Source organism: Tupaia chinensis, unplaced genomic scaffold, assembly GCF_000334495.1.
Source record: "Tupaia chinensis unplaced genomic scaffold, TupChi_1.0 Scaffold000674_2, whole genome shotgun sequence".
NCBI lineage: Eukaryota > Metazoa > Chordata > Mammalia > Scandentia > Tupaiidae > Tupaia > Tupaia belangeri.
Genome location: NW_006160198.1, coordinates 3,046,835 through 3,071,422, shown reverse-complemented (window position 1 = coordinate 3,071,422; position 24,588 = coordinate 3,046,835). Strand labels below are relative to the sequence as shown.

Sequence of the window (24,588 nt, the reverse complement as noted above, 5' to 3'; positions counted from 1 at the left end):
GAGAGGTTTTTGCTATAGGGCGCGTGCGCTCGTCAGACAGACAGAGAGAGACTTAGAGACAGAAAGCGAGAAATCACCTCCCAGGGAGGATGGTCACGCCGCAATCCCTTCTCCTCCATTCTCCTCTTGGGATCCTGGGCATGCACGCACACGCGACTAGCGTGAGTTTTAAGCCACCGGGTCTGGGGCGCGAACCGCGGTCGACTACGTGGGACTCCAGCGACATAGCCATTACGCTAACTGCTGGTTCCCATAACATAATCTGTTTTTCCTGGTCCTCTCTGAGGTAGAGTAGCATGGTTACTGTCCCCCACCTGGAGCTGAAATTACTGTGTGAGAGGCCAGGCTCTGCACCATGAGTGCAATGGCTGGAACCACTGTTCACTGCGCTGCTTTTAAGCCCAGGAGGCATTGCTATTTCTTCCATTACCTTCTACTGTGGCATTTATCAGAAAATACGGGGAAAGGATGTTGTCTGTGAACTTAGTCTCAGCTATCCTTCATTACTAATGACAACATTTTGCTTTTGTTTCCTGTTGATTGTAGATTTATTTAGTCTATTATGGTCAGCTATTTTGTCTCCATTCATCATTGCTTAAAACAACAGAAACCTTCTGCTTTTTGAGTTGGTAAGTATACACTTTAGGCAGCTGCATAGAATACTCATACATTAAATCTTAAAACCTTCAAATGAAAACAGAACTCTAGTTTTCTTAATCCAGTTTAGAAGATGGCGCAGATAAAAAAAAGGAATTTAGCCAATGTATCTTTCTTCTAAAACATATAGTCTAAGAAAATGAATCTGAATAACAGCATGCAATTTCGTAAAGGCATTTCCAACTGATAAAGCAATAAAGGACATTTATATTCTTTACCACTCACTATTTGGTTTCAAACTCAGAAAAGACTATGAAAACTCTAGCTTACAGTAATGGAACAGATGACCATTGAAGTCTTTTTTTGCCTTGTGTGTTAGAGTCATTCATAGGAAAAAAAATTAGAATCATTTATAGGAAAACATTCCAGAGTTTTATAATATCTGGACTTTTTGTCTGGCTTCACTGAGGTTGTTTAATTCAAATGTTGTGATGATTTAGGAACCAAAAATAACCATTTGCCCACGTTTTCATATTATCTGAATTAGGGCAGCATATTTTCTCTAAGGCGTTTAGTAAAGTAAAAATAGTTTGTTATTTATAAAAGCAAGTGACAATATTTTGCTTATGTATACCTACTTGTAAAATCAAACTTTATAGGGGACTAGCTCTTAAAATCAGAAAGAAATGGACATTTTTGTACTAACTCATTGAGAAAAGAAATTAAAAGTGAATTTTTAGTGTAAATAAGAAAAATACATCTTGAATTTTCCATAGCTTGACAAAAATTTTGCTCATGGTGCTAAAAATTAAATTTTAAATAAAATGCATTAGGAGATAACTATCCATATTGGGTCATTGGGAAATTCATGATACATTTTTCTGTTTTACTATGCAAAAATGAGTCATGACTGTCCCAATGACCTGATATTTTTATGCATTGACAAATTTTTTATTTTAGAATAAACATTTTATATTTCAAAAAAAGTGTACTTCAAAAGAAACTATTTTACACCTGATCTCAAATTGAGAATTATATTTCATCAGTTTAGCCAGTGAGATGTGTAGCTGATAAAAAGGTGTTTCTTTTTCAAGAACCACACACCACTTAGCAAACAACAGTCCTATTGTGATTGTGTTTGTATTACCTAAAAGAAGGGATTGAAAAAAAGTAATGCATTGAAAATGGCTTAGTTGGAGAACTATTTCAATTAAAAAAAAAATTGGTGTTAATCTTTCTATATAACAGGGAGGTTGGAGACCCTAGTAGAAATCTCAGCATTGAAGTGAGTAACTTCAATTGGATCTCTCCCACTAACACAACTGATAACATGTTTTAGGCCATTTTCAAATAACTGATTTATTGCTGAATGAATATAAAAATGATCAATTTCCTTCTGATTTATTTAAATTAAGAATAAAGTAGAGAGGCCTACCAGGTAAAATGGTGGTTGAGTCACTGAATTTCCGCATGACTGATTGTAGTTTGAGTTCTGGACCTGGTGGCTTGAAAATCATAACAAATGGGGACAGCAGATGGGGTAGTGGTTAAGGCGTTGGACTCCCACATGGAAAACTGCGGTTTGAGTTCCAGACTGGATAGCTTGAAACTCTTGGTGGGTATGTGTGTGTATGTGTGTGTGCTTGAAGTCCTGAGAGGAGAACAGAGGAAAAGGGATTGCAGTATCACTATCCCCCTTGAGGGATGGTTTCTCAATTTCTCTTTCTCTATCTCCCTGTGTCTCCAGGGAGCACATGCACCCTATAGCAAAAATCTCTCTTAAAAAGAAGAAGAAGGAGGAAGAGGAGGAGGAGGAGGAAAACAAAAGAGAAAAATCACAATGACTAAATAGATAAATAAATAAATAAATAAATAAGAGAATAAAATACAATACCAGTAGCTTTATACACATCATGACAACTATTGTCACATGTGCCTGGTGGGATTCCTTGAGAGCTAGAAATGTGAAGGTTTTGTATATTGTTTATTGTAAAAGATTAGAAAAGAAATAGAGACTTAGACAATATAATTAATGCAGACACAAGAAGTGAAACTGAAAGAGAAAATTCCCAACTATTAGTGCCAGTTACCTGTGGGGAAGGGAGTGGGGTTGGTTCAGAGGGGAAAAGAATCTAGTGAGAGAGCATTTTCATTTTTCAGTCTATACTATTTTGGCTTACTTGAATTTATACCGAACATTTGAGAATGTTTTTGTAGTATACTCTTAAAGAGGTTAATGAAATGTGTTTTGATTTTTAATTTTTTAGAGAGATTTTTGGTATAGGGTACATGCAGTCACTGGAGAGACAGAGACAGAAAGTGAGAAATCACCCCCAGGGGTAATGGCCACGCTGCAATCCCTTCTCATCCATTCTCTTCTCAGGATTTTGAGCATGCACGCACACATGCTCCTCATGAGTTTTAAGCCACCACCATCTACTATGTAGGAGTCCAGTGCTATAACCATTACGCCACCTGCTACTGCCATTTTAATTATTCTTTAAAGTTCATTAGAGATAGAGAAAGCGAGAGATAGAGATCCTTGATAAGGTCTTGCTATGCCATGATCTTCTCCAGCCTCCAGCTAGCTAGGATCGCTGGAGTGACTTGTGTGTTTAGATTGACTGTGGATCCTAACCTAGGACTCTCACGTGACTCCAGTATTATGTAGCGGCACCCTACCACCTGCCCTGCTGTGACTGGGTCTAAACCGTGTTTTCTAAAAAGGATGATAACTATCTTCCACACAAAAAGCTGTTAGAAATGAATATAGCAAAGTTGGAATACACAAAATCAACACACAAAGGTCAGTTGTGTTTCTCTACACTAACACATGAACAATCCAAAATGATAATGAAGAAAATAATTTCTATGAATAAAATACTTAGGAATAAACATGAATAAGCAGGCAAGACTTGTAAAATGAAAACTAGAAAATGTTGCTGAAAGAAATTTAAAAAGACACAAATAAATTGAAAGACATCCTATGTTCATGGCTTAGAAGACTTAATATTAAGATATTTATACTATCTAAGGTTATCTTATACATTGAATGTAATCCTTATAAAAACCCCAAAGGTGGGACCAGCAGATGGCATAATGGATATGTTGCTGGACTCCCAGGTAGTCAACTAAAGTGCGTGTGTGTGTGTGTGTGTGTGTGTGTGTGTGTGTGTGCTTGCCCAAAATCCCCAGAGGAGAATGAGAAGAAGGAATTGCAGCATGGCCATCCCTCATGGGGAGTGATTTCTTGCTTTCTCTCTCTCTAGCAAGTGCACATGCTCTACAGCAAAAAATTTCTCTAAAATAAATCCCAATTTTTGTTGACTAGAAAAACTCATCCTAAAATTCATATGGAATTTCAGGAGACCCTTAGTATCAAAAACAATTTTTATTTTTATTTTTTTGGAGAGGTTTTTGCTATAGGGCGTGTGCACTTGCCAGAAAGATAGAGAGAGACAGAGAGACAGAAAGCGAGAAACCACGCCCCCCGGGGGGATGGCCACGCTGCAATCCCTTCTCCTCTATTATCCTCTCAGGATCTTGGGTACGCACGCACATGCGCCTGGTGTGAGTTTAAGCCACCGGGTCCAGGACTCGAACTGCAGTTGGCTACATGGGAGTTCAGTGACATGGCCATTATGCTAACTGCTGGTACCAGTATCAAAAACAATTTTGGAAAGATCAAATTTGAAGGTCTCACACTTCTTAATTTCAAAACTTAATAAAAAGGTAAAGAAGTTAAAAAAGTGTTTACTGACATAAGAGAGACATATAGACCAATGAAATAGAATGAGGAGGGGCCCATAGGTGACATAGTGGTTAAGGCATTGCACTTCCACATGGCCAACCTCGGTTGAAGTCTTAGACCTGCGTGGCTTGAAAATTAGGCTGGATGTGAGTGCTTGCATGCCCAAAATCCCAGGAGGAGAACAGAGAAGAAGGGATTGCTGTGTGGCCATCCCCCCAAGGGGTGATTTCTCAGTTTCCCTCTCATTGTCTCTCTCCAATGAGTACACATGCCCAATGGCAAAAACCTTAAAAAAAAAAAAAAAACAGAAAGAAAGAAAGAAAGAAAGAAAGAAAGAAAGAAAGAAAGAAAGAAAGAAAGAAAGAAAGAAAGAAAGAAAGAAATGATATAGGATTGAGAGCCCCAAAATACACTCATGTATGTATGGTCAAATGATTGCTAACAAGAGTTCCATGACCATTCAATAGGTAAAAGACAGTTTTGGCTTTTTCACCTGAACAAATTGTGCTAGGACCTGGATATCCAGTTGCAAAAAAAGCAAAAGCAAAAACAAAACAAAAACCAAAAACCTAAAAACAAAAAAAAACCAACAACAACAAAAACAACTGAATCCTTATTTTGTATCACAAACAAAATGAACTCAAAGTGGATTACATATCTAAACATAAGAACTAAAACTTTAAAACTTTTAGAAAAAAACATATGGCAAAAGATTCATGACATTCAATTGGGCAATAGTTTCTGGAATGTGACATCCAGCAAAATAAGACATTGATAAATTTGATTTCATCAAATGTGTGCATCATAGGACACAGTCAACAGAATTAAAATGCAACTCAAAGAATTGGAGATAGTATTTATGAGTCATATATCTCATAAGAAATTAATCCAGGATTTATAAATAATTTCTATAACTCAACTACAGTAAAATTAAGCCTTCCAGTTTAAAAATAGACAAAAGATTGCAATAGACATTTTCCCAAAGATACACAGATAGCCAACAAGTAAGTAAAAAGATGCTCAACATCTCTATAATCAGTTGGAAAATGCAAATCAAAGCCACAATGAGATACCACTTTACACCCACTAGTATGGCTTATCATAAAGGAAAAGGAAGGAAAGAAAATAGCAAGTGTTAGGCAGGTGGCACACCACGTTGTGCACTGTTGGTGGGAATATAAAACGGAAGAAAATAGGGTGGTTCCTCAAAAACTTAAAAACAGACTTATATGATCCAGCATGTTCACTTTTAGGTGTGTACCCAAAAGAATTAAAAGTAGGGACTTGAAAGATAGTTGTACATTATGTTCATTGCAACATTGATCACAGTAGCCAAATGGTGACCACAACCCAAGGCCCATCAGGGGATAAATAAATAAACAAAATGTGGTATACACACACCGTGGAATATTAATCAGCCTTGAAAAGCAAGGATATTCTGACATATGGGACAATATAGATGAAGCTTGAAGATATTGATTATGCTAAGTGAAGTAAGACTGGCACAGAAACACACCCTCTGCGATTTCACTTACATGTGCTGTCTAGAGTAGCCAAACTCACAGAAACGGAAAGGAGTTTGGGAGAATATGGCAGTTGCAGAAAAAATGGCCAAGTTGTAAAAATACTTAAAAATAATGCAGAGTTGAGCCTAGGAGAAAATTAAATATTGTAGGGTTTCTCGCTTTTGGTAAAATTCACAAAATCAAACGTCATTTGAATTATTTTATCTCAAATATCCCATGACTGATTAATTCAAGATTTAGATATGCATGCATTTAAACAATTATCCATAGTAAATCTGGAACTTAAGTTTTGCACTCATGTCTGTCTATATGCAAAGTGGCCACGTTTGAAAAAAGTGTTGTAACAGTCTGCAAGCAAATAAAAATCTGTTATTTAGCAACAATGATCTGTTTTCTTTTGTTTGTTTGTTTCCTTTTCTTTCTATTCCATAAAGTGTTAAAAGTCCCAGACCAGGAGCAGTTGCCCGATAACAAAAGAAATAAGTAATTTGCAGCAGGTGGTTCTAATTGTGCCCATCAAACCTGTCACTCAATTGTGCAGAAGAGTGGAAAATCAATTAGCAACTACAAGCTTGGGTACTGAAGAGTGACAGCAGTGTCTTAACTCAAACAGGAAATCAGTAATGGAAGAAAACGATTACCGAGGCTCTGAGTGGACGTTCCCAGAACTAAGATTTCCCACCTACTACCCAACTTGCTTAGACAAAAGATGCTGTTGGAGAATATGCCCACTTGTATTGTTATTCAAAGAGCAGGACAGTGTAGGTCCTTGTTTCTTCCCTGGTAGGTCTGAATGGACATAAACCAAGAACATGGGGTCCTTCTTTTTCTTGACTTGCAAGTCTTATGTTGGAGCAACTGCTTTGGATGTAGACATATACGTAGGATGGAACACATACGACATTAACTGGCTGAGAGAGATGTTTCAGTATAGCTTGAGGGTAGTCCCGTGGGGTCATGGTTATGACCAGTTGTCATGCTGGGACAATCAACCTTGGCAGGTCCAGAAGACTGAGACAGGATAAAAACGAATTTATCCATACCATAGTTCTGCTTTAGAGTTGGACCTGTATAAGGTTGAATACTTAAATACATTAATAGTTTATCAGAGGAAAAATTGGCCCAGACATGGTGGCTCATGCTAGACACTGCTTTTTGTCAGGGTGAAACCACATGGGAGGGCTGTCTTCCAGCCCCCACTGTCCTCCTGGAGTTGATTGTGACACCATTGTGGCTGGTATCTTTATACCTTATTGCACATCTGTAGTATACTGTAAGTTGTCTAAGGTATAAAAAGGATAGAGCCTTTTTTTTCCCTTATAAGGCTTTTTGCCATACGGTGTATGTGCTCGCCAGAAAGAGAAAGAAAGAGAGGGAAAGGGAAAAAATTACACTTCCTGGGGGGATGGTCACACTGCAATTCCTTCTCCACTTTCTTCCTGGATTTTGGGCACACATGCACACGTGCCCAGCATGATTTTCAAGGCACCAGGTCCAGGACTCAAACCAAGGTCGACCGTGTGGGAGTCCAGTGCTTTTAACCACACTACATGCTGGCCCCATACCACCCACATTTTAGTTATACTTTCTAGTTAGCTTTTATGCTAAAAAGAGAAAGAAAGAAAAAGAAAGGATCAAAACCTGATACAAGGGCCACCTCCAAGTCCTAATGGTTAAGGGAGCCAAGTCCAATATGACTGACTGTGGTTCAAACCCTTGTCCTGGGCCTGTGTGAATATGAACCCCCAATTTCAACAGGAAGGAGAAATAGAGGAGAAAGGATTACAGTGTGACCAGACCCCACTGGGGTGCTTTCTCCCTTGCCTTCTCTTTCTCTGTCTCTTTTAGATGAGTGCATGTGCTTTCTAGCAATTAAAAAACACTCAGCTTTTATATTTTAAAAATAAATGTTAAATAAGATGTTTCTTTTCAATTACAAACAGAAGAAAAAAGTTAAATACAGCTGAATGTATCTGCAAAGCTAGTTACTAAATCTTCATGGAAAGTAAAACTCACCTTAAATTTTTGCTACTCAAAAATCAATATAGGAATAACAGTATTATTTAAATTCATTTCAATAAGTAATTTAAAACACTGATATACAGCATGATTTAGGTTTTGACTTTATGGTTAAACCTAGATTTGATCATTCAAGAGCCCTCACGTCAAAGCACAGTCGCATTTCTGTTAGAAAATTCTTATTTACCTGTTTGCAATGGTTACCAGTTCAGGAGGACAGTAATAACCACTGGAAGCATGGTCAAAGCTTCGAAGGCCTGTGTCAATTTTGTAACAGAACTCGCCATGTCTCTCCCATCCCTTAAAAAAAGAAAAGGGAAATTAAGGGCATAATCTGATTGAGTTAAATATCATGAGTTTTTTGCTTAGCTTTGGGGCAGAGGTTTTTGCTATAGGGTGCATGCACTCGTCAGAAAGACAGAGAGAGACAGAGACAGAAAGAGCGAAATCAACCCCCCCAGGGGGGATGGCCACACCGCAATCCCTTCTTCATTCTCCTCCCGGGATCTTGGGCATGCATGCACACATACCCAGCATGAATTTAAGCCACTAGATCCAAGACTCGAACCGTGGTGGACTACATGAGAGTCCAGCGACATAGCCATTATGCCAACTGCTGGCCTCAAGATTTTTGCTTATCTTTAAAGTTTATTTATTTATTTATTTATTTATTTATTTTTGAGAGGAAAAAAAATAGAGAGAGAGGGAGAGGGAAGCACTCCTAACTGGGTCTTCATACCGGGATCTACTCTCAGCCTCATGAACTAGGAGATCTCTGGATGCAAACCTGAGCCCTTCCCATGTGGCTTCAGCACCACAGGGTATTGTTCCTGCTGTGCCACCATGGCTGTTTTTTTCTTTTTCAAGGTTATATATTTCTTACATAACTCTCTTTTCTGACTCACTCAAATGCCTTACATTTTTGTTTTGATATCTTTATTCTGTCTGATAATGCCATTAGTTATAGCCACTTCTACATTTATTTAATCTTAAAACTTCAACATTTTAATTAATTTAAAACTTAAAACCAAATGAAAATAGAGGGACACTCACTTAAGATCCACCCCCACTTCTTTCTCTCTCTGGACTTAGAGAATTTCATACAAAATATCCCTACAGGAGGGTAGAAATTAAGAGGGCTGTCTCTTGAATTAGAATGCATGGGTTTAAGCTTGACTCCATTACTATGAGATTTTATGTAATTTCTTAGTTCTATCATCTATAAAATGGGGATAATAACTATATCCATGTACTGTTCTAAGAATCAAAGGGAGAAAATGAACACAGGTCTTAGAATCAGACTAGGAACTTGGGTTGAGGAAGGAGGACATACGGATCTGGATAAGACTGTCGATTGTTTTCGACTTTCTTTCATGATTACTTCATGGTATGCCCTGAGATTCATTGAGCTTAGAGGCTTAGATAAAGTCACAAATTAGTGGATCACTTGGGCCCGGAACCCAAATCTGGTGCAGATAGTCTGCACGTGGTGCAGAAAGCAAGCTTTGGCACTCAAGCAAAAATGGCAAAAGTGTAGCTCTATGGCTTAGTCCTAGAATCTATTTTTAAAAACCGTACAATATAAGGGACTTACATTCATTAGTCTTTTATACTTCACCTAAGTTATTTTAATTCTTTCTCTTCCAATATTATAAAATCACATCACTTACATCTATCTAGTTTTACTTATTCGCCAGTTGTAAAGTACTCTCCATTTTATCCCATGCCAGTACGTGTCAACTTTTGATCAGCTATGAAATGATTTCTAGTATAGTTCTTGGAAAATGTCTTGGTCTTGCAATAATTTAAAGAAACCCTTAATTTAGCAATCAACTACTCTAGTTGAAAGCATGTCATTAAGTAAGGTGTGGCTCACAGGGCTTCCCACGAGCCACCAGGGATCTGCTCTGGATTCACGGCCTTTCCCTTCTGCTCCCAACCTTCTGCGTGAGACTGACAGCCAGACAGAGCGCTCTGTGGATGACCCCAGATCGGGGTGGGGGGGTTAGACTGCACTTCAACTTGGAAGAACAAGGCAGAGGGAGGCTGACAGTTTGACCTTTCTGACACTGTATTCTTTCTTCACTAGCAGATTTTAGACCACAGGCTGCTTAGCAAAGCAAACAAACAAACAAAAATCTAAGATCTGAATAGGCTTAAGAAAAGGGAGGGGAATAGACAATGTGGCATAATAATAACTAGAAAAACAAATTCATCTCTACAAGCTTTGGAATGAAGTAGGAAGGATAATTGTGGTACTGGTTGTACCCTGGGTGCTATTTTATTTTTAAAGGAAAGGATGATGATAATACTGAAGTAATTGCTCAAATTGTCTAATCCCAAAAAAGTGACTGAGAGGGGAAATTAAATCACTTCTTTCGCTTTGAAATTATCAAGACTGATTTTACAAGTTGATTTTGTAGGTGTCGTAAATCCTCTGGCTGATAAATTTTTTTTTTTTTTTTTTGGTAAAATGTAGCCTACACTTCATCGTTTTGTTTGTAAAATGTAGCTTAGGAGGGATGTAAAGGAAGGAGGGGGGAAGGGACAGAGAGAGAAAGAGAGAGATTAATTTTAAATTGGTGGCAGATAATTGGGAAGAAGTCTTCAAAAAGTTTGTGGAAAATACATATTATGAGAGAAATATGCATGGATTAAATTCTTTTTTATACCTCAATCTCAATGTGAACAGTACTTACCTCTTGACATCCTGATTCAGCGTCAGAGAGGACATCGCCTGGTTTTTTACAAATGTAAGAAAGTGTTTCTTCACAATTTTTAACTTTCCAGTGCCCCTCCTAAGGAGAAAAATGTTAAAGGATGGATGAACACACTCTGCGCTTATGCTGATGGGTGATAGCAATTCTCATGAATAAAGTATGATTTATAGTAAGTGTTTCCTGCTCTGTCACGGAATGGTTAAGTGGGAGGCCCTGTTCTCTCTCCATGACATGAAATTCTCAATTAGGTGAGGATCGAGGAGGGAGCCACTGGTGTTTTCTGATCGCTGCCATGTGCCAGGCTTAATGTCAGTTCAATCTAGTTCCTCGGTGTTCCTGTTAGGCAGAATGATTACTGCCATTTTAAATGTTAGGTTGCCCAAGGTCCAATGAGCAATAAAAGCTGGAGCCAGGATTGATGCCAAGGTCAGCCTGGCTTTCCATTAGGCTATCCTCAATATTTCTTTTTCATTCTTTCTTTCTTTTTTAGATTTTTTTTTTTTTTTTTTTTGCCATAGGGCACACATCCCTGCTGAAAAGAAACAGAGAGAGAAAAAGAGAGAGGGAATGGCCATGCCACAGTCCCTTTCCCTCCATTCTCCTCTTGAGATTTTGGGCAGGCATGTTCAGAGGTGTGGCATGATTTTCAGGCCACCAGGTCTGGGAATCAAACCACAGTTGAGCATATGAAAATCCAGAACCTTATCTACCACATCACCTGCTGGTCCCCTCAATTTTTCTTTTAAATGATGAATAGGGCAGTGGTTCTCACTTCTCTGTGTGGACCAGAATCACTGGGAGGTATTACTGGGACACAGATGATCAGGCCCCATGATCAGAATGTTGCATTCAGCAAGTCTGTGGGAACCCGAGAATCTGCCTTCTAAAGAAGTTTTTGAGTGATACTGATGCTGCTGGTCTGGAGCTACCCTGAGATCACTTGGATGAAGCCAGCTCTCTGACTAAGTGACAGTGCTGCTTCCTCTCTGCAGTCACTTCTACATGTTAAATCAAATGCTCACAGCTTCGGGTTTAAGCCTGATGCTGGGGATAGGCCTGGAAACTACTGTTAATTATCCTGGACAGCATCCTCATAGCTGAAATTCATCTTCAAACCCTAGTGTCCTTCTCTATCACTAATTCTTCAGAGCATCACCCCATTTCTGCTTTGCATGATAGACATATACCTTCATGTCTTCTAATTCTATTGATGTCTTCTAATTCTACTGAAGTCTACTCTTAGAACTTTCATTTGTAACAACATAACTGCTCACAGATTAAAATTTTATCCTCCAAAAGGATTTTTAAAAAATGTAACACAAATCATAACTTTAGGTGAAAATCACACAATTCAAATTGTAGGTGCTATTTCAGGCATCCAGAATTCTAGGGGAATATGAAACCTTTCCTTCTATGAACTTCAGGAAAAAAATGCCACGTTGGAGGATGACATCTTCCCCTGCGAGAGGAGACTGGTACCCTTCCCCTAGAGGGACCTTGGCAAACATCCAGTTACAGGAGAGTGTCATGCATACCATGTTGTTTGATAGCTGTTGGATGGATGGATGAATAAATAGTTTCCTAGGCTCTCACATTCAAATTTACTTGTCAACTCTGATTAGGTAACCTGTTAATTACTATAATTATATTAATATTGCATTTTGTCCATGGAAATGTTAATTTTTATACATCCTATTTAAGGAGCTACAGATCTGCCAAAAATGGGGCCACAAAATATCACACTTCTAGCAGTATTGTTCTGACACATCTGATAATATTAATATCTATCCTCAGTCTTAAAAATAATCCCTGTCCAAATGTTGGCTTCTGTTCTGTAAACACACTAAGTGAAATACTCATGTGTGTCAATAGGAAATGAAGGTCATCTTAATTATATCAAACCAGTGAGCCCATAAAGCATTAAATACTGTAGATTACATTGTGATGGATTTGAGCAAAGCAAGATTCAGGACACACATTTAGAGAGGTCTTTGTTTCTCCCATCTCAAATGTGACTCAGAGACATTGCATTAGCACTTATACACATGGTCCCCAGTGTATGGTGGTTAGACTTAAACCATTTCTTGACTTTATAATAGTGTGAAAGTGATATACATTCAGTAGAAACTGTACTTTATTTACCCCAGCAACCATTCTGTTTTTCACTTTTAGTGCAGTATTACATGAAACAGTCAGTGCCTCATTATAAAATAGGCTTTCTATCAAAATGATTTTGCCCAATTGTATGCTAATGAATGTTTTGAGCACGTCTAAAGTCAGCTATGTGAAGCAGCTCTGATGTTTAGTAGTGTTAAATGCATTTTCAATGTATGGTATTTTATTTTGTTTTTAATTGAGGGGTGGGAAGGACTACGAAAGCATCCCCCAATAGGGTGTGGTCATGCCACAATCCCTTCTCCTCCATTTCTCCATCCTGCTGGCCTTAGGGCATGCATGCACAAGTGCCTGGCATGTTTTTCAAGCTGCCAGTGTCAGGATTTGAACTGCAACCAGACATGTGGGATCTGGCCTCCTTAACCACTAGACTACAGGGCCAGCTCCAATACTTTCAACATACAGTAAGTATTGAGACATAGCCCACTGTAAGTCTAGTAGCATCTATAATGGTAATTGTACATGTCCATGCCAACTTTAAAAGATAAAACAATGAACTGTGTCACAAAAGTGAGTGCTTAGAAATTCTCTGTGTTTGATGGGCATAATTACTTTGTCGATTTAAGTAACATTTTATCAACTGCTTCTTGGAAGAACTTGACATGGTATTCTTGTGGTTAGACAGAATGAGGATACCTACCAAATCCCAAGAAACTTCTAAAACCCGCCAATGCATTTAAGCAGCTATCTGATCAAAGAAATTAGGTCTGTTTTAAACATAATATAGAGTTAAAATAGTTAGAGATTACACTAATTTTGTATGATCAGATATTTTAAATAAATGAGAGTTAAGAACATAGGGATAAGTGTGATATTAAGGTTATTGGGATCATCGTATTCATATGAGGAAAAGAATAAGATTTGTTATTGATTCACAATTTTCAAAGGGGGTTATAATAGTGTTCAAACCCTTTTGTGTTAACAAGACAGTGAGCTTAAAAAAACATTATTTCCCAGATTGATTTTCCAATCTCAGTTCTTCTCACCTTCGTCCTAGTGGTCATCACCACCATCCACTAAGCAAAAAACCTACCTTTCTCTCACCCCCACATTTAGTTCAGTACAAGTCTCATCCTCCAAAGCAATTTTGAATCTGTCCACTTCTTTTCATAGTCATAACCCCATTTCAACCCTGGAGAAACCTCCAAACCAGTCTTCCAGCTTCCATTTTATCCCTCTCCAATCCATACTTTTTGTAGTAGCCACAGTTAATGTTTTCAAATGTCAGATCAGAGCATGTTTTCCATCCCCTTGAACTGCTTTAGTGATTCTTAAATCATGGCCTACAAGCCTGGTATTTTTGCATTTCTCCTGCCCCATCCGGTACCCTCACCTCCCCAGTGGGCTCCATTTTGATCATTAAACATGGCAAACCTTAGCCTGCCTTTGAGTCTTCACTATTGTTGCCCTCTGCTTGGAATGCTCTTCCTCCTGCTCTTTGAGAGATATTGTTTTGTTTTACGTCCCAGCTTAACTATCACTTCTTCACAGGGGCTTTCTGTGACTTTCCTGTCTGTAGCAGCTGCCTCAACCCACTTCATCCATTTCCTTGGAACCGTCATTACAACTGTGATTACCATGTTTTTCCATGTGTATATATTTTTCCTGTCCAGCATGGAAACTCTATGAGGAGTAGGGACTGTGCTTTGTTTTGGTCTCTGGTGCTACCCAAGTCCCTGGTGCAGGTGGCCTCATATGAATCCAGCAAAGTGAGCTTTGAACAAAAAAATTCACTTACAGATTGCTCTGCTGAGACACATAGGTGGCTTCTGTTTGGAAAAATCTGTGGCTCACGTGTGTGCCAATTAGTAAAGATGACTGAGGCACCATTAGACCATTTAAAGGAAACTGGAATTTTATTGCTGCTCAAACCAATCCATGTTTCTGTCGCATTTTCTAGAAAACAAAATGTAAATTACTCACAATATCTTATTATTTGCAAATAATATACCATTTTGCATGTAATTTATTCTTTATTTCTCTATGTGATAAAATTTAAATCTCAGTATAAAGCATCTGTTTAAATCCTATTCCCCACATAATATTAGAATCTTAGCAACACAGGCCTTTTGTCTGTTTCATTGTATATGTTTATATACTTATATACTTATTTGTATATTTATATTTATACTTGTCAGAGAGAGATAGTGAGAAGGAAAGTGAAAAAATCACCCCCTAAAGGGATGGCTACACCACAATCTCTTCTTCTCCATTCTCCTCTCTGGATTTTGGGTATACACAAATAGGAGCCCAGTGCGATTTTCAGGCCACAGGATCTGGGACTTGAACTGTGGTTGGCCATGTGGGAGTCCAGTGCCTTAATCACTATACTCCCTGCTAACTACTGTTTGTTTATTTTTATTTGCATTTAATCATTTTATGTTTTTATAGCATATGATATGGGTTCTCAAAGCATAAATGCATTGCATGTCAAGAAAGTCAAAGATATAACCAAACACAATACATTTCCATTCTTGTGTCTGTTACATGTTCGTTTTTTTCCCCCCTCTTGGGTTTCTCCCTCTTACCTCCAATTGTCCATCTACTCCTATACAGTCTATGGTATCTACTCTTGCTGTTTGTGCCATTATATCCTCCGATCTTTCAGTTTCTGCCATAAAGTGCATTCTGTACACACTAAGCGGGAACATACAAAGTCTGCTTTCCATGGTCTGATTGCTTTGCTTAGCATCAAAATTTCCACATTTGTGGGACCAGCAGTTAACATAATGGCTATGTCACTGGACTCCCATGCAGTCGACTGTATCCCGGACCTGAAGGCTTAAGCTCACACTGGGCGCATGTGCGTGCGTGCCCAAGATCCTAAGAGAAGAATGGAGGAGAAGGGATTGCAGTGTGGCCATCCTCCCTGGGGGGTGATTTCTTGCTTTCTGTCTCTGTCTTTCTGACGAGCACATGCAACCTATAGCAAAAACCTCTCCAAAAACAAAACAAAACAAAACTTCTACATTTGTTCACTTTTTATCAAATGACAGGGTCTTATTTTTTTTTTTTTATGGCTGACTAGTATTCCATAGTATATATGTGTCGGACTTTTTCAACCCAGTCATTTGTTCTATGGAATTGACATAAGTGTCCAAGGATACAGACCTTTTACTGAATAAGAAAGGCAGAGTGTCATCTAAAGCCATGCAAGGACAAAGCTTAAGCAAGTCAAATTCATGGGGTGCTAGTTTCTGTTGCTGCATGTAAAGCAGATCTGAAAAGTCTAGTTTTGCATCTGCTCAGAGAAAGGAAAAGTAGAAAGGCCTACTGGATTATGAAAAGGGCATTTAAAAAAACTGCTAATGAGATATCTTAGTATCTAAAATACTAATAGATATTTTACTATCTTTTTAATTGTTTATATTTGCCAAGTAAATAGGGAGTAAAAGCTCTTAAAGGCATTGAAATGGGAGCAATGGGGTTGCTGGAAAAGTAAGTAAACTTGACAACCTAGGTAAGGTGAAAAGTCTCTAGGTGGCTGGGAAAGATATTCATGTGTCCCTGTTAATGAAAGAGCAGCTGCAGCATTCTTTCAATCTCAAATGCAAAAGATTAAGAAAATGACAGAGAAGGATTAGTGTTTTCACTCCAAACTGAAACCTGACATTGGAAAGGTGATCAAAGTAGAGTATGGAGATCTTTTCATTTTGAGAAGTTTGCTCTAAGTCAGTGATTTTAGTTTGCCAGCAGAATTCTATGTCACATGTACAAAACAGGGAGGAGCAGAGCTATTGCTGGGGATGAAAATTGGGTGGAGCCCAGGATCCTGAAACTCCTGGACATGGCACACAGCCTGGAAACTACCACATCAAGTAAGTTATCCATTTTCACTGGCTAAACTTATTTTTTGGGTTGTCAGAAAAGTCATGACATATGTTTTGCATAGAAAAACAGAAAAAAATACATCATGACTTTTCCGAAGATCCAGTATATCCAATTATGTGCATAAGGAATTCTGTCACCGGGATTACAGGACTACAGCACACTACTGCTACCTATGGACCATATGCTAAATTGCAGGTTTAGATTTTTTACTAGAAGTTCCAAAAAATGACGATTGCCCCTTAAAAAATGAAGATGAAAAAACCAAGGTGTCTGACATGCATGAAGATGTTACTAAGTCCCTGAATATGTATTTTGTAAAAATACAATGAATTTGAATTCTTGGATATTATTTAGAGACTTAAAATACATGTGCCATTAACAGTCACCTCTAAATAGCTTAACTTTCTTTCAAACTTCAGTTATAGAAGTATTTAGTCATTGGGAAAGTCATGATGTATTTTTCTATGCAAAAATGCGACATGACTTGCCCAACAATCCAATACGTACTGCATTCTGTTCTTATTCAATCAAAGGCAACTGGGACTCACCATGTGCAAGGAGAGTTACAAGAAACTCCACCTCTGCTAAAGAAGCTATGTTGATTAATGTACTGTTATCAGACTGGCAAGAATGCAAAGCCTCATTCCAGGTCTTTTCTTCTTTCTGAAGTTTATAGCAATTACGATGGTGGGGATTCCAGCCAGTCTCACAGACGGTAGCATAGTATTTCCAAGCATCTGTTTCTTTTTAAACCAACAACAACAAAAATATGTCATTTCCCACAATTATTTTACTACTATTATTACCTTTTATGTAGAGTACCATTAATATGATTGCTTTAAAAATGCAAAAAGCAGAAATACTTGAAACGACATATGACTCATGGAATTATAGATCTTCTAAATTGAAAAGGGTCTCATCTATGACCAAGATCTAGATCTTGGGCTGAATGAATCTCAGTGCTTCATTTTTTTTTCTTTTCAGATGAGAAATTTAAAGCACAAAAGTAGTAGAAAATTGATAAAGGTCATATGATGAAAGCAGAGGGAGCAAGATACAAAATTTAGCAGAGTTTCCCATTGTTGGAATCTTTTTACATTGCCAAAAGAATATTATGGAGCATGGTTTAAATGGTATGCTGATGGCATTATACAGAATAAGTGGGTGGAAAAGATATTTATTCTAAGCTAAAAAGAGCCTAAAACTCTGATCACTTCCTGTAGAGCAGGCATGACAAATGCTATTCACCTTGAGGGTCAGTTTAGTGTCTGTGCGGGCACTCTGGGTTGATAGGGATTCTGAGTTGGCCTCACAGAGAAACAGTGTTCTGATGCTTTGGACATAAAGGGGAAGGTGGTAGTGTATATGGCAAGTTTTGTCTTTCCTCTTCCAGAAATTTGTCCACAATCTGGTGATGGCTTTAAAAAACAAAAAAAGATTTTTGCTATGTGGTATGTGTGCTCACAGGAGAGACAGAGAAGTGAGAAATCACCTCCTGGGTGTTGGCCATGCTGTAATACCTTCTTCTCCGTTCTCTTCTCATGATCTTGGCACACATGCACATATACCCGGAGTGAGTTTCAAGCTGTTGGGATTCAAACCATGGGTTGCTACATGGGAGTCCAGCACCTTAACCACGATACCATCTGCTGGTCCCAGTATTTTCATCCTATTCATTATTTATTTTTTAATTATTATAGGGCATGTATGTACTTGCTGGAGAGAAAGAGGAGAGAGAGAAAGCACCCTCCCAGTGGGGTATGGTCACTACAATCCTTTCTCCTCCGTTTCTCTAACCCATCAGGATTTGGAGGCACGCACACATGCTCGGCATGTTTTTCAAGCTGCTGAGGCTGGGATTTGAATCATGGTTAACCATGGGGGAACTGGCTCCCTATCCACAGCACTTAATTGCTGTGCTATGAGGCTAGTCCTACCATATTTTCTTAACCACAACTAGGTGTCTCCTTCAAAAACTAGTTTCATTAGATACAATTTCAGTGTTATTTGGGAAACAAAAAAATATTTTAGAATTGCTCACAAGGGGACCAGCAGATGGAGTAATGGTTATATCACTGGACTTTTGCATGGCCTACCATGGCTCGAGTCCTGGACCAGTGGAATGGAACTCATGCCAGATGCATGTGTGCATGCCCGAGATTTTTGAAGAATAATGGAGGAGAAGGGATTGCAGCATGACCACTCTCCATTGGGGGTTATTTCTCACTTTCCCTCTTACTGTGTCTGTCTCTCTCTCTGGCAAGTGCATGTGCCCTAAGGCAAAGACCTCTAACCTGCTGGCCTTAAATGATATTTAGACATCATCTGCCCTAATTGTTTTTGACAAAAAAAAAAAAAAAGAAAGAAAGAAAGAAAGAAAGAAAGAGAGTAGCCACAGTACCCTTTTTATTTATTTATTTTTTAAAAGAATTATTTTTATTATCTTAAATTTTTTCTATAGGGCATATGCACACGGCAGAGAGAGACAGACAGAAGGAGAGAGCAAGAAGGTAAGAAAATAAGCTGCCAGGTCTGGGCCTCAAACCATACTTGGCCATGTGGGAGTCCAACCCTTAAAAACCATGCTACCTGCTAGTCCACCCAGAACCCTTTTTAAACAGGGAATTTTAAAGAGGAACTAAGGCAAGGGTAGGGCCAATCAATGAACATGGGGATGCTGGAAGCATGAGTTCAAGACATCAGTGTTTTGAATGAAATCATCAAAAGAATTTGTTGAACTTAAAACAACAGCAAATAATTTAAACAAGTTTAGCCTTACCACTCCCATTTCTGGTGTTCTGATTTCTAATAGTAAATCAGAAGAATAAGCAAAATAAGACAACATGGGTGGCAGGGGGAGTTCAGGAGGGCGTAAGAAAAAAAGAGTAAAAGAAGAAGAAATGGAGAAAGGAAGATGAAAGAAGAAAGAGGGGGAAGCGAAGAGACTGCAACAGCCAGTAAGAGTTTCAGCAAATTCTTGAAATAACAGAAAAATGTCAAGGGACCGGATGGTGGCAAGTGGTAAAATGTGATGCTCTAGGAGGCTCACCACATGGGTAGGTTTCAGGTTGATATCAGGTTGAATTTAGCAAATGTGTTCAGGTTTTTACTAAAATATGAAATGAAATAACCTGAGCATACCTAACATATGCTATTTTTTAAAATTTGCATTCCTAGTCATTCTGCATTCAAAAACCTAGATATGTTCCCTTTTCTATTCTAGTTTTGAGTTTTATTTCTATTTCCCTAAAAATTAATCATACATTATGATTTCATAAAATTATTTACTTTCATTGATTTTGGCCTCCCTGAGTACTTCACATACACACTTGCCCATGATTCAGGGCTACTGAAGCTGAGATAGATCACTGGGTCAAGATCCTGTTGGGAGTGTAGTCTCTTTCTCTCTCATCTCTCTCACTCATGGAAGAAATAGATGAATAAACTTTAAAAGAAAGGCCAGAAAGAAAGAAGGTATGCTTCTCTCCTTACTCCTTCACTCTATATTCTACAATACTCTTAAAGTTAGCCATTTAAAGGAAAATGAAGTTAAAACCTAATTGCAAGAGACAATATTTGAAAACAGTAATTCACTCTATTATTTTAAATCTAGAGTTTCTAATTATTCTTACAATGATTCTTTTGAAAATGGTTATGTTTTTCTCTCTACTGTCTGATTAAGATAGCCCTTAAAAACAGAAATGATTCAGGACCAGCAGATGACATATTGGTTATGTCACTAGACTCCCACGTAGTCAACTGCAGTTGGAGTTCTGGACCCAGTGGCATGTACTCACGCTGGGCTCATGTGCATGTGTGCCCAAAGTCCCAAGAAGAGGATGGAGGAGATTGTGGGATTGTGACATGGCCATCCCCCCTGTGGGGTGATTTCATGTTTGCTGTCTCTCTGTCTTTCTCTGTATCTCTGGTGAGCACACGGGCCTTAATTACACCTAAAAGTTTTGCATGCTATTTCTGGGAGGAGAGTAGTAAGAGATACGCAGTGTGCTAGGCTATAATATCAATGAAAGTAAATAATTTTATGAAATAATGTATGATTAATTTTTAGGGAAATAGAAATAAAACTCAAAACTAGAATAGAAAAGGGAACATATCTTGGTTTTTGAATGTAGAATGACTAGGAATGCAAATTTTAAAAAATAGCATATGTTAGGTATGCTCAGGTTATTTCATTTCATATTTTAGTAAAAACCTAAACACATTTGCTAAATTCTTGGTGCCTTTTAGAATAACAGATATTATCCATTTACATATTTTTATTCATATAAAGCAGCCTTAGTTAAATTTAAATGATAAATTATTAGCCAAAAAAAGAGACAAATTTAAGTATACCAGAAACAAGTAAAAACACATAAGAACCATTTTAAATAAAAATACTTACCAATTATTTCATGATCAGTGTGGTTCAGATATTTTTTACATATATAAGGCAAGGTCAACTCACAATCCCGACTCCTCCAGGCATTTGTTGTTAATGAGTTAAATGTTCCACAGTGATAGTCAACAAATGGCTCAAAATTTCCCTCTGAAAATACAGCGTGTATGTAATATGGGAAGGAAAAGTCGTTAGTTTAACATACATATTGAAGTGTAGTTTCAACAACAAGGGGACAGCCTTTCTGTCTGGCATATATCGTAAGTCCTATGGGACATTATGTTACAGCTATGATTTTGCAGTTAATCATACAGGCACGATAATGAAATATTTCCTAAAGACTGCAAAGACCCAATTTTATAGTTTCAAAGTAGAGAGTTATTTCACAACTTGTTGCCCTTTTTAAAAAGTAGACTGGAATCTTGGCTCTGAACCAAATCTTGAAACCTTGCCTAAATAGGTCACCATCTTGGCCTCTGTTTTCTTGTTTGGACAAGCCTGCTTTATAGGAATTCAGCAAGGCTAAGAAATGGTTATAAACCACCTTCAGAATAACATGTCTTTAAGTCTATGTAGAAAAGAACATTTTTTTAAGGTTTATTTATTTCTTCCATGAGTGAGAGAGAGAGAGAGAGAGAACACCCCCAACAAAGCCTTGACATCCCAATCCACCCCCACGCTCAGTTAGTCTAGGGATGTCTCTGGACATGAACTCAGAACCTTCCCACATGGGTTAGTTTAACAATGTCTAGTTTTACTGCCACTCGACGGTCTATACCCCAGTGCTGCCTTTTAAGGCCCCAGGATGATGCCACATGGTGAAGGAAAACAAAACGCTGCAAGTACCTGGGTTCCAGTTCAGATAGTTGAGCGGTGTGCCATCAGACCACTGCCAGCCAGAGTTTCTATCCAGCTGGTTCAGACCCAGCCATACCTCCACTGCTTCACTGCTCATGTGCTCTGAAATGAGCGTTATGGAGTTTAAAAAACAAAGCAAAACAAATTGAAGTTATAGTCCTTTCTTGTTTCCCTATTCCTGGATCATGGAGTCGTAATCCCTGTCAATGACAAGGTAGGGTGTAGGTGCTGCTAACTCCACCTTGATGATTGAGTGACAGCGTAAGCCTCAGCCTTCTGGAAAGGCACAGCAGTTACTATAGGCTTGCTGAGCTGTTCTCCAGTTGCAACTAGCTCCATTCATACATTCAGAAATGCTGGCTTTCCATGGTTGTCAGTCTATCCCAGGGTGCATGGTTACCAATTCCAGGCCATCTTATTTGTGTTAACTCATGCACTTAGGAGTTTTAGAGAGGGGAGAAGGAAGTGTTCAGGGATACTCCCAGAAAGTGAAGGGACAATCTTAAAATCCAAGAAGGAACAAAGCAGGATGTGGCTGTCCAGGGTGGGAGCCACAGGAGGTATCTGGTCAAGAGGAATAGTATCATCCAAGGGACCAGATTATCCATCTCAAGGGATCCCTCCAGGTTGGCACCTAAGGCCAGGCTCTGTGCAAATGTGAGGTGCTTCCACAGTTTGGGTGGGTGCAGGTTTTATGGCAGCCTGGCTCTGTGGCCCCTGTTCCTAACATCTGTGCCACAGACACGCAGATTTTTGTTCTACACCATTTTTGTCATCAATAATGTGAATATTCACATGTGCTTGTGCAAAAAAAGAAAAAGTGGTTATTGACATTGTAGAATTATGGGAAATTTTTCTTTTGTTTTTCTTTTTGTACACCTGAACTTCAAGTTATTCCAGAATGAATATGTACTACTGGTGAAATCAAATTTTGGGAAAAAAAGCCAGTGTCGGAAACTTTTAACGAAATGCACTAATTTTGTGACACTGTCAAGTTTTGCCATTTAATCATGTAAACAATAAAGGAGAGCATTGTTCTTTTAGTGTTCATCTGATTTAGAATCCAAATTATTTTAAGCCAGATGCAGAGGTCCAGTCTGACCTTGAGAGTCTGATAGATAGGGGTTATTAATAGGGTGATTGTTCCAGCTTGTTCAGAAAACTCATGTTTTATGTTGGTAGTTCCAGAATAGTTAGGAATTGCAGTCCTTTTTACTCTTAAAAGTCTCAGTCTAAATGACAGGTTGTGTGATTACCCAGGTTATGAAGATCAGTGTATTTACATAACAAGATTACAACATCTTCCATGATTGGATGGTCGATGCAGTGGTGGAAAATGGAAGAACCTAATCCACTCAAGAAAAAAGAAGAAGATTTTCTAGTTTTGAGACCCCCCCCGAAATGACTAAATCAGAGCAGCATAATATACACAGGCTCTGTCCTTCCAAATTTCTGTGACATTAACACGTAACCATTTCCTAATATCCATTTGGTTACTAATTTCAAGATAATCTTTTTTTCCTTCTAATTTCATTTTCTTTTATGCAGTAGATCACATTATTTAGCTTACACAGTGAATATTTTAACATGTAAACATTTCTCCCTAGTCCAGTTGACTAAACTATAAAATATCTTTAACAGAAATTGGCACGTTTCTTTGTCCCATTAATGTTTTTCCTCCCCATTTTCCTTCTAATTGTTTTTCCTCAAACACTATTTTTTCTCACACACTAAATCTGTATTCACATCTGTTTACTGTTTCTATATCCTTCAGTCAATCCCTTTCAGTCATAGAGTGTGGACACTCGGTATGTATTAAGTGGGGACATACAATGTCTCTCCTTTATAGTCTGGCTTGCTTCACTCAGAAGTAAATCTTCCATATTCATCCACTTTCTGTCAAAATCCAGGTTTTTTTTTCCTCCCCCCTTATGCTGAATAATATTCCATAGAGTATATGTGCCATAGTTTTTCGATCCATTCATCTGTTCATGGACATTTGGGTTGGCAATTGTGAATAGTGCCGCAGTAAACATCGACGTGCAAGCACTTTTCTGATTAAGAATTCTTCTGTCCTTTGGGTAGATACCAAGGAGTGAGATTGCTGGATCATATGGTAGTTCTATTTGTAGATTTTTGAGGAATCTCCAAATTGTTCTGCCAGGAGCTGTACCCCAGCCGGGGTGGGTGCACAGGAAGGCGACAAGGGTGAACAGGAATCAGACTAAAACTTCATGCCCTTTAGCATGTTCTTAGCCGGCTACAGTCAGAGTAAACTCTGGACTGCAGCCCTGATAGCCAGAAGTCATGTGTATTTATTATAGAAGGAGTTTTACAGGGGTAGGATGCGCGAGGGGAAGTAAGTGAAAGATTTTACTCCAAAAGGTAAGGCATTCAAAGTATAGGAACAATAATCATAAAACATGACGTCTGTTTTGTTTAGGTATAAACAGTCATAATTTTTAGAACGAGGAAGTCCATTTTTTGGGTGCATCTTCTTCTTAGATCTTGATTACCAGGGAGGGTCTTTGGCTGAGAGGGTTTTCAGAAATTTTTAGTCCCCGACCAGCTTGATTACTTTAGTCCCAGATTGGCTTGAGAATTTTGAGCCTCAGGTCAGCTTTTGAGAACTTCAGCTTCAGGCTAGGGTGGCAATAATTACAAGAGCCTAAAAATAAATCCTGTCTGGTTTAGTAAAGACAAGGTTAGTATATA

General features: G+C 38.4%; 1 protein-coding gene across 1 annotated transcript in view; it reads right to left on the bottom strand.

Annotated features, from left to right (window-relative positions):
- Positions 1-24,588, bottom strand: part of PLA2R1 (phospholipase A2 receptor 1) — a 138,268-nt gene that overhangs the window by 65,386 nt on the left and 48,294 nt on the right. Inside the window, exons 5-10 of the mRNA XM_027776501.1 lie at positions 21,862-21,975; positions 21,022-21,165; positions 17,168-17,362; positions 14,527-14,684; positions 10,593-10,691; positions 8,081-8,193 (exon numbers count right to left, since the gene is read on the bottom strand). Of these exons, the coding sequence (XP_027632302.1) occupies positions 8,081-8,193; positions 10,593-10,691; positions 14,527-14,684; positions 17,168-17,362; positions 21,022-21,165; positions 21,862-21,975 (823 nt within the window). The remainder of the gene's footprint in view (positions 1-8,080; positions 8,194-10,592; positions 10,692-14,526; positions 14,685-17,167; positions 17,363-21,021; positions 21,166-21,861; positions 21,976-24,588) is intronic.